General features: G+C 33.6%; 1 protein-coding gene across 1 annotated transcript; it reads left to right on the top strand.

The window, feature by feature from the left end:
- Nucleotides 1-217: 217 nt before the first annotated feature.
- Nucleotides 218-3316, top strand: LOC104216534 (probable xyloglucan endotransglucosylase/hydrolase protein 30). Its single transcript, XM_009766604.2, has 4 exons — nucleotides 218-476; nucleotides 704-804; nucleotides 912-1120; nucleotides 2625-3316. The coding sequence occupies exons 1-4, from the start codon at nucleotides 284-286 to the stop codon at nucleotides 3151-3153; spliced, it is 1032 nt and encodes a 343-aa protein (XP_009764906.1). The 5' UTR covers nucleotides 218-283; the 3' UTR covers nucleotides 3154-3316.
- The last annotated feature ends 7632 nt before the right edge of the window (nucleotides 3317-10948 follow it).

Genomic DNA, 10948 nt, shown 5'->3' with positions numbered 1-10948 from the left:
TCGAACCCGTAATTTCTAATTAATGATAGATAAATACTTACCACTCTACTACAACCTTTATTGGTCATTGGTCCATTCTCCTAAAATGCTTTTATATATTTCCATGGATACCCTCCAACTAAGCCTTCTCCATAATATTAAAATAATTTATCCCAAACCACTACCCCCCTCTCTCTCTCTCAGCACATATAAAAACACACACTATATATATAGATAGTGGCATCAGAAAGTACAGAAAAAACAGAGAAAGCTAAGACCAAAAGGAATAGTGAGGAAACAAAAGATGGATTTCATCAGAAAGAAGATATGTCTGTCTGTCTTCTTGTTTTTCCATGTCTGCTTTATTACAGCTGATGCTGCCTTAAATGTCTCTACCATACCTTTTAGCGATGGCTTCAGCCATCTCTTTGGCGAAGGAAACATTCTTCATGCTACTGATGATAAGAGCCTTCAACTTCATCTCAACCAACGCACTGGTAAAAATATACGTATTTTTTTCGAACTGAGTGTGTTTGACACGACATAATTTATTTTTTTGCTGAAGAACTTCTTGAAAATATTTATGTTCTCCATAAAGAATACGTAAATATATATATGTATAACCATCCTATTCTTCTTCTTTGTTCTTCTTCCAACGGTTTTTTTAACATACCAATATGTGTCTAAATTTATTTCCCTTTTTTATTATTAAAATCTTTTACAGGTTCAGGATTCAAGTCGTCTGACCTCTACACCCATGGTTTCTTCAGTGCTAAGATAAAATTGCCATCAGATTATACTGCAGGGATCGTTGTTGCCTTCTATGTATGTATCTCTACTGTTTTTTTTTTTTTCCTTCATTCGTATATAGTAGTTTTAATACGATTGCGTGTATATATATATATTTATTTATTTATTTGCTTTATTGCTAGACGACGAATGGTGATTTATTTACAAAAACACATGATGAACTGGATTTTGAGTTTCTGGGAAATATAAGAGGAAAAGCATGGAGATTTCAGACAAATATGTATGGAAATGGAAGCACAAGTAGAGGAAGAGAAGAACGATATTATCTTTGGTTTGACCCTTCTAAAGAATTTCATCGTTACAGTATCCTGTGGACCATCAAAAACATCATGTGAGTTTTCTTTCTTCAATTCTAAGAAAAGTACAAACATCATATCTTGCTTTTACCAACGCGGTTCGTTGAATTTTAGTACAAATTAATTTGTGGCCGCTTTTGATATTTGACCATTTCACAATTACAGTTCCTTTTCTAGAAAGAAATATGCTACACAACTTACATATGCTAACACATGTATAATATGTTAAGTATATTATAAATAGAGTTTAACTTTTATATATTTACTGATATTTTAAGATTTTTTGCACCATTTAGCCGTCCATATTCATTGTTTATTTTTTCTAGTCATATACGTAGTTTATATATTGATTATATATAATTACACACGTATAATACATAAATTAAGCATATATATTATCTTCACCGGCTATTTTTAATTTAAGCGATTGGATTATGTGGGTTAATTCTTCGAAATAATCACCTAAAAATAATGACAAATAACCTCTTAAAACATATTAAATTACACTGATAAAATTGAAAAAGAAACTATTCGTACTCTCATAATTCAACTTGGATAAGTTTCAAAATGATTTGGGGCATAGAATCTCATAAATGTGAAATTTGTTGCTATGTGCAAATACCGTAGATATAAGTTAAAGTCCTATAAATATTAGGAATTTATGATCGAAAATCTGGAAACTAAAACAAAATAATAGATCATTTCAGGTAATTATTAGGTATCAGAAAAATAGAAATAGAAATATAAAATTAGGAAAATTGAAAGTTCAGGGAGATATTACCAATTAATAATATGCTTTTTGAATATTGACAACGTAAGGTGCGACTTTCCTTTTTTCTTTTACGTGATGAATTTGCACTTGACTGGTTCAATGAATCTATTCATTTAACTTGTCAAATAGTTTATCTGATTTATTAAATGGACGACGTATAGCTGAACTGAAAAGTTTGATGTTCCGTGATCAAATTGTAGATAACCTAATTAATAATCTCCAATATTAATTAAAGTAACTTATTAACAAATGACAATTACGTCTATCAATTTCAAGTTCTTAAATGATGATTTGACAATTTAATTTGCTTATTTTTTTCCCTCTTTGGATGTGAACATGAGTTTGGATTATCAGTTTATCATATACAAAACATATGGCTATAATATTTTTTAGAAGATAATATCAAAAAGGAAAACACGCAGAAACAAACAATAGGAGACGTTCAGAATTTTCTTTCTAAAACCTCTTCAAGATACTCCAACCAATAATCTGCTAGAATTAGTTTAACCACTTTGTATTACATTGAATTAACTAACATAAATTATTTCTCACTAGAAAAAAGAGAGATAAATATAGTTTAACCACTTTGTATTACATTGAATTGACTAACATATATTATTTCTAATTAGAAAAGTTACATATAACCTAATCCACATTAAAGTAATTAAATGGATAGATACTAAGAGATATCTTTTGATATTGAGCCAACTCAATTATTGATAATTTTTAATTATTTTTTTTTTCTTTTAAATTTTATTTGAGAACAGATTTTATATAGATGATGTTCCAATTAGAGAAATTGTACGTAATGATGCAATGGGAGGAGACTATCCATCAAAACCAATGGGATTATATGCAACAATATGGGATGCTTCAGATTGGGCTACTTCAGGAGGCAAATATAAAACAAATTACAAGTATGCACCATTTATAGCTGAATTCACTGATTTAGTATTAAATGGATGTGCAATGGATCCATTGGAACAAGTAGTAAACAACCCTAGTTGTGACGAGAAAGATGATGAACTTCAAAAGGCAGATTTTTCAAGGATTACACCAAGACAAAGAATGGCTATGAAAAGATTTAGGTCAAAATATATGTATTATTCTTATTGTTACGATTCTTTGAGATATTCAGTGCCACCACCAGAATGCGAGATAGATCACGTTGAACAACAACATTTCAAAGAGACGGGGAGGTTGAAATTTAACAAACACGGCCACCATCGTCATGCAAAGAGAACAAGAAGTCAAGTTCTTGATGCTAGGAACCATGGAAATCAGGATGAAGAGTGATTTTTGTTTACCATTGTTGTGTATAGATATATAAAAGGAGGATTGTATTTTTTGCTAGAGTGGAGGGTGGAAAAATGATGATAAAATTATGTTAGTATGACAATATAATGATTGAGTTATTGTATATAAATAAAAGGGGCTATTACCAAGATCTTTTGTGATATGACAGCCGAGCTTTAAATTATGTATATTAAATATTACTAGAGGCTCTATATATACTATTCTATTCTTTAAACTAGTTCGTCTGGTGAAGATTCGACAAATATATTAACTTTTTTTATCCAAAATAAATAAGGGGACGTTGAATTTTTTCTTCGGAAAGCTCCTTCTTGAGTTCCATTCACTTTGCAATATATGGGGTATCATAAAATATAATATGATCTTATAAACTTCAATGTATCATATTTCACGAAGTATTTTCTTTTTGTAAAGGGAGATGATTTGTTCATCCTTATAAGGTGATCATAAAGTAGTTTCAACTAATTGGTCGAATTTTTAATATTAGACCAGTATATATGTTTTAATTTTCTGCAAGATTGTTGTTCACTTCTTACTTACATTCTTAATAGTTCAACATGATAACTCTAAGGTTAGAGATTCCAATTCCCATGGTCCCAAAGTTAGGCCCTTTTGATTTTCAAACTTCATTAGGGTTGGCATGTTTTGACATAGAGAAAAACATTACTCATTACAAATGATAATAACTTGTTAATTTTTTATTTGCTCGTACTCAAAATATATATAGTGGTAATTACTTAGTATAATTGATACTTCAATTTGTATCATACATGTAAAGAGTTCGATTCTTACAAGACCCTCTCTTCATTGCGTACCGAGCTTTCGTTCCTATCCAAAAACTTTTAGAATAAAGTAAAAGAAGAAGAAATTTTTTTTTTTAGAAAAGGAAAAAAAAAAGAACCTCTTGCTATTATCGTCACGTCTTCTTTGCATATTATCAAGTAATAACTGATAATTTAGATGGAAAGAATTGGGAGCCCATCCATTCTCGTGCGTGGCACTAAAACGGACGTAAAAAAAGAGAAAATTGAAGGCACAAAATAGCGCAGTGAAGCAAAGACACGGATCGCTTCGCGAAATGGAAGAATTTCAATAGCTGAATCTGCGTCCATGAGCGCGCGACGCGCGAAGGCAGATGCGGATTCCCAGCTTATCCCATCTGAAGTTGGATTGAAAAATTCCACCCCTCATCAACCCTAAGTGATATAAATACATCCTAAAATACAAACTTTGGAGGAGGAGACACTACTTTAGGGTTATAATACATCTTTGAAGGCAAGAACAAGCAAGACGGAAGATTCGGAAACGAGTTTTTATCATTCTTCTTCCCTTTTTCTATTATTGGTGATAAATTCTTATATTGTAGTTGTAAAAACAATTATGAATAGCTAAACTCTTTATTCTAGGATTGATGGAACCTCTTGGAGGATAAATTTTTGTTGCGTTTAATATAAGTTTGCCATTGGATTTTCTCTACTTGTTCAACTACGTGATTTGTGGTTGATTGAAGGGCCCTCAATCGTCTATGCCTATTTAGTGTGTATTACTTGGAAAAGGGTACATATTTAGGTAGTTGTTAAACAACCTCACTCCTAACGTATATGAGGGATCAATACGGAGGGTTTAAAGGTGAGATTAGGAATAGCGAAACCTTGGTGCGACCTTAGTGAGCGGTAAACTAGTGTCAGCTAGCGTAGTTCGGAAGAACATGTCTAGTAAATTATTGTAGTTGCTCGGAAGATAATTACGACATCTAAAGTGCTCACGACCGGTAGAGAGTATCTAGGCAAATTTATAGGAGACGTAGCAGGGAGGATTCCGATAAGAGGGGAAATCTTAACCAGACCTTTCCAATCTTGTCTATAATATTTGCTTTGTTAGTAATAAAATTACAGCTTTTTAATTACTTTGCTTTTAATTAGTAAATACTCAACTCATTATTCAATATTTCTGGAAATTGATTACTTGAATTCTTGTGAAACTAGAAGTTGTGATTAGTAGGTTAATTTCCTGTGCGATTCGATTCCGGACTTGTAAACCGAATTATATTTGCAATGATCGCTTAGTCCTTTTATAAGGCATAGTTGGACGTGATCAACAACCATAAGCATTGGGCATGCAAAGGTAAAATTTTCATGTGGCGCCCAGTTTTGCGCCATTTATTGAATTTGTGTATACACTATTTAAAAAAAGTTTAACTAGTACTTAATTTTTGGATAACTTTAGATATATACACTTTTCTCTCATTCTTTACTATTGTTTTCTTCTTCTTTGTGCTTAGAGTTTCTTCTTTTTCTTCTTCTTAGCTGCAAAATGAGTTTGTTAAATTTATTTTTGTTTTTATAATTTGATGATTGAATTTTGTTCTTTATGATATTTGAAAGTTATATTTCAAATTTGAGCCCATTTGGAGTAGATTTGAGTATTGAATCGTGTATTACATTGTTGAAATTCAAAGAACAAGTATATGTTTCAGAACTTAAGATTCAAAATCTGAAGTTGCATTCAATAGATTGAACTACTTACGATTTGAATTTCTGAAGTTGCATTTGAAAGATATAATAACTTTAGATTTGATTTATAAAATTGCATTGAAGAGCATATGTTGGGCTTAGACGACCCAAAGATATTTTTAATATGGTGTGATATTGTTCGATTTGGGCCAAACCCGTACGGTTTTTCCCCAAAAGGCCTCACATCATTAAGAGTATCTAACTCTTTATAAGTAGCTTTTTTTTCCTACTTTCTATGTGGGACTTTGTTCACACACACCCAACAGCGGGTATAACTTCAATAGTGGACCCAAAAATGAGTATATATGAAAATGTTCCATGCGGAGCCAACAAATGTATTTTTCATCTCTCCACTGTGATTTAGAATGCTTCGCTTAAGAAATAAAGTAAAAGAAGATCATGAAGAATCATGGTAGTTTTTACAGTTTCATATAGACGTCTAAAACGGATAAAATATTATTGCGCCCAATGCCTTTTAATGTTTTTACTGACGGGTCATATTAGCTGTAAAAAAAGTCACAATTCAAATAGTTTTACCAGTGATTTCTTGGCTACCGCTACCTAATCAAACTGTTCTATTTCTTCATTCTATTTTGATTCATTCAATATCTTCAATATATGTCTTCTTACCTGCACCCCATGAACATTTCACATATGATGCAGACATTGGTTAAGGTGAATTTACTATCCACCAAAAAAAGAAATCTTTACACAAATAGCTGATCAGATTTACTGGTTACTTTTCCTAGCTGGTATATATAGATTATACAGGGTTACACAAATTTTATACATAAATTATACATATATATTACATATCCGTCGGTTATATTTAGTTTATGTAATTTGGTGAATGACTAGTTAGGTTAATTCTTTTAAACAAAAACGAAAAGTCTCTCAATAATGGGCTTTGATATGACTATAGAGTTGCAATAAAATTCAAATCCCACCTAATACAAATGCAATGCAATTATTGGTGACTTATAAAATGAGTACATGTTTTGAGTAAAAATTACACGGGGCACCCTATTTGGTCGCCCCTTTTTAACCAGTACCCCCTTTATTTTTTTATTTGCATCCATACCCATTTTTTTTTGTTAAAAGCGTTTTATAAAGATGATTTTGCCCTTCTTTAGTAAAAGACTACTTTCTCTCCAAGTATACAGTATTTTCTCTATTGTCTTTCTCTCTCTCTCTCTCTTTCTTCACGTTTTTGAATTGTTCTTCTTTGAAATCAAACGGTTTTCGTCATTGCATTCTTCTTGATCTTGCAACTGTTTGTTCCTCAACAACATTACGTATAATCATAGGTACAATTTTAATAGTTGCTTTTGCGCATTGCATTAACTTTGTATGGGGTTTTATTTTAGTATTATTTTTATGATTTAATTTTTGGGTTTTTTGTTGATAGTCATCTTAGTTGAATCGTTTACTTTTTTAATTTGTGGTTAAATAGTTTCCTAAGGTTTACTTTGATTCATGCATTAGTTTTGTAGGTTTTACTTTTACGATTGTACTTTTAGGTTTTTAGAAACTGTATTTGTATTTTTGATGAAAATTCTATATATTCTTCAGTGATTTTTGGAGATGTTAAAATTTTGAGAGTTAAAAAGATGATCCTATTAAAGTGTGAAGTTTATAATACTTCAAGGATGTCACGACCCAAACCGATGGGCCGCGACGGGTATCTGGTACCTTACTCAATCGAGCACCAACATAACGTATCTTTTCATGCCACACTATCATAGATAACTGAGCGGGAAGGTTGCCTTGAGATACGTAGAATATAACATGTGATACCAACTTATACATAAGACATGCGGGCCTATAAGACCAAAATAACCACTCGTATACAGAACATATGCCGACAAGGCCATACAATATTTTACGTACATGACAACTGTCTACAAGCCTCTAAGAATACATAATTTTTATAAAGGTCGGGACAGAGTCCCGCCATACCTAACAATACACATCTAAATCATACTAACCAAACAAGAAACTACGAAGTAAATGGAGCGCACCAATATCTTCTGCTGAGCTGATAGCCTACTTGGAGGGCTCTTGACCTATCTATCGGGACATGCGGACATGAAATGCAGTGTTCCCAGGCAAAAGGACGTCAGTACGACTAAAGTACCGAGTATGTAAGATACATAAATAAGTACATAACAGACATGGAAGAAATATAGAGTAAATGACTCAACCTGTAAGTCTGGATAACTCTGTAATTCATGAAATAATTATAGTGCATACATATGCATATGAATGTCATGTCGTGTATAGGTACATATTTTATAACATCATCAGGCCTCTAAGGGCATCCCATCATATCATCTCGGCTACTGTGGGCAAAATCATCAACGTATACCAGCTGATCAGGTGGTGGTGCGTATATAACGCCATAACCTTTCCCATATATATATATATATATATATATATATATATATATATATATATATATATATATATATATATATACACACACACATACACACAAACATATATAATGTCATCTGGTCATGGGTCAATGTGCATGTATAAATGCATGAAATGCATATGAAATAAATTAATAAAATCTCTCGGTACGTCATAAGACCATTATGCCTCTGATTAATATCATGAAATAAACTTTACCAACTTATGTATTTTTGAGACCCATGAACAGATGATAGAATAATGTGACACATGGGAAATCAAGAACATAAGCATCTCTAGTATTTCTATGAATAGAGTCATTTATGGAAGTTGTGCATTTGCTTATTTCGTTCGTGTCGTATAGATCATGCCAAAAAGAAAGAAGGGATAACCTTAATATACCTTAGTTGATCCTCTTGATAATCCCTCTAGCACACGTTAATTGCGATGAATCACGTAACGACAAGATCGAATTTGGGAATAATCCATATGATGTTCTTGGAAAAGGTTGCATCGTACTTCTTTAGAACCGCAAAATTTTACATTGCTACAGTTCTAATAATTCTCGTTGGATTTTTTGTGTAGGAATTGGTTGAAGAATTATGTTGTCAGTGTAGTGTTTAGAAATGAATCATGTAAAATCACATTGTAATGTTGGAAGTGAAGAAACCATGTCTGATTGTTAGAAATGAAAATGTTAGGAATGAAATATGTAACGACCTGACTGGTCGTTTTAAGCAATTGTGTCCGGTTTGGCAGTTTAAGGTTACGGGCAGCTTCATATTATGTGTATAGACTTGGTGCATGGTTTATTTCAGTTAACGGATGATTCAGAGTCAAATTGGAAGAAGGAAACTAGTTTTGGAAGTTTAAACAGTGAGAATTTGATGGGAATTGGACTTTTGAGTAAACAGCCCCGGAATGGGTCGTGGGTGATCTCAACAGCTTTGTATGGTAATTTTGGACTTAGGCGCGTGTCCGAATTCGGATTTGGAGGTCCGTAGGGTAATTTGAGGCGTTTTGGCGAAAGTTGGAAAAGTTAAAATTTGGAAAATGGAGAGGTTTGACTCATAGTTGACTTTTGTGATATCAGGGTCAAAATACAATTATGAGAGTTGGAACATATCCGTTATGTTATTTTGGACTTGTTTGCAAAATTTGGCGTCATTCCGGGTTGATTTGATAGGTTTCGGCACGAGTTTTGGAAGTTGGAAGGTTTGAAAGTTCCTAAGTTCGATTCTTGGTGTGATTCATCGTTTCGGCATTGTTTGATGTGATTTGTGACCTCGAGCGAGTCCTTGTTAGGTTATATGACTTGTTTGTGTGTTTGGACGGGGTCCCGGGGCTTCAGGTGTGTTCTGAGTGGGCTACGGGTCACTTTCCCATTGTTTGGACTGTTGTATTCTGCTTCTGGTATTCCTTCTCCGCGATCGCGAACAGCCTTTCGCGTTCGCGATGTGTTGTTGCTGGTCGCCTCATTTTCCTTCTTCGAGTTCGCTTAACATGCCTTGTGTTCGCGAAGCTCTGCCTTATCCTTCATCGCGTTCGCGTCCCCCTCACGCATTCGCGTAGTTATGCCGCTCCATTCTTCGCGTTCGCGTACTAGTTCACGCGTTTGCGAAGAGCAATCTCTAGGCCATAATATTTTCCTTCTTCGCGTTCGCGTGCATGTTGTCGCATTCGCGAAGCACAATTGGGAAACCTTCCTTTTTCTTCTTCGCGGATGCGATACTTTCTCTGCGTTCGCGATGCTTTAAGAACTGGGCAGAATAAATAGTACTATACTTCGAGGGTTTGTCATTTTCACCATTTTTGGAGTTATAGAGCTCGGTTTTGGGCGATTCCTTGTGGTTTTTCAAGCAAAACAATTGGGTAAGTGTTCTTCACCTAGAATTGATTATATACCATGAATTTGTCTTCATTTTTATCATTTAATTTGTGATTTGGGTTGAGGAAAATGTTGATTTTCGAAGAAAATTCCTAAAATGAAAAATCATGATTTGTGGGGTCAAATGGTATCGGAATTTAATAAATTTTGTATGGTTGAACTCATATTAGGATGGGTATCCGGATTTTGTAAAATTTGTCAGGTTCCGAGGCGCGGGCCCGGGGGTCGAATTTTGGACCGATTTTTGGATTTTGTTAAAGATTGAGACTTTATGATCCGGAATAGTTTCTTATGTGTTTTATTTGTGCTTTGAAGTAATTTTGTTAGATTTGAGCCGTCCGGAGGTCTTTTACTCGAGAAGTGCCTTTTAGAATATCGATTTGTCGTCTTTGAAGTAAGTATCTTGCCTAACCTTGTATGGGGGACTCCCCCTTAGGATTTGAGTCTTCTATGCTAATTGTAGTCCGTGCATACGAGGTGACGAATTTGTGCTCGGACTTATTTGTGAAAAATTTACTCTAGGATTTTTAGGTCCTTATGTTCATTATGTGGAAAGTATCATATTATGATTGGGTTTAATAATTGTTTAAATTGTCTCTATATGCTCCATATGATGTTGTTAGCTTTCCTCTAATCCTTATGTGTTACATTGACCCTTAATTGCCTTAATTGAAGTGATTGCCTTCCTTATTGTTTTGATACTTCTTGATTGTGAGTTCCTCTATGACTTCGTGCAAATAGGTTACATGTCCAATTGTTGTGGTTACCGGTATAGTTATCATGTGCTTATTATGTCTTGTTGTTTTGCTGAGGTTATCGTGCTTCTTGGTTTTTCCGTGACCCTTATTATGTACCTGCTGTTTCCCTTGCCAGGATATTGTTGTTATACTATTGTTCCCTTGCCGGGATATTGTTGTTATGCTATTGTTCCCTTGCCGGGATATTGTTATTATACTATTGT

Source organism: Nicotiana sylvestris, chromosome 1 (assembly GCF_000393655.2).
Source record: "Nicotiana sylvestris chromosome 1, ASM39365v2, whole genome shotgun sequence".
Taxonomy (NCBI): Eukaryota; Viridiplantae; Streptophyta; class Magnoliopsida; order Solanales; family Solanaceae; genus Nicotiana; species Nicotiana sylvestris.
The sequence above is the reverse complement of the archived record's forward strand: the minus strand, read 5'-3'. Positions and strand labels throughout refer to the sequence as shown.

Excerpts from the sequence above, each read along its gene's own strand:
- LOC104216534 (XM_009766604.2), top strand. The coding sequence starts at position 284 with ATGGATTTCATCAGAAAGAAGATATGTCTGTCTGTCTTCTTGTTTTTC. Across the intron at positions 805-911 it reads GGATCGTTGTTGCCTTCTAT|ACGACGAATGGTGATTTATT; the intron begins GTATGTATCTCT and ends CTTTATTGCTAG. Across the intron at positions 1,121-2,624 it reads TGGACCATCAAAAACATCAT|ATTTTATATAGATGATGTTC; the intron begins GTGAGTTTTCTT and ends ATTTGAGAACAG.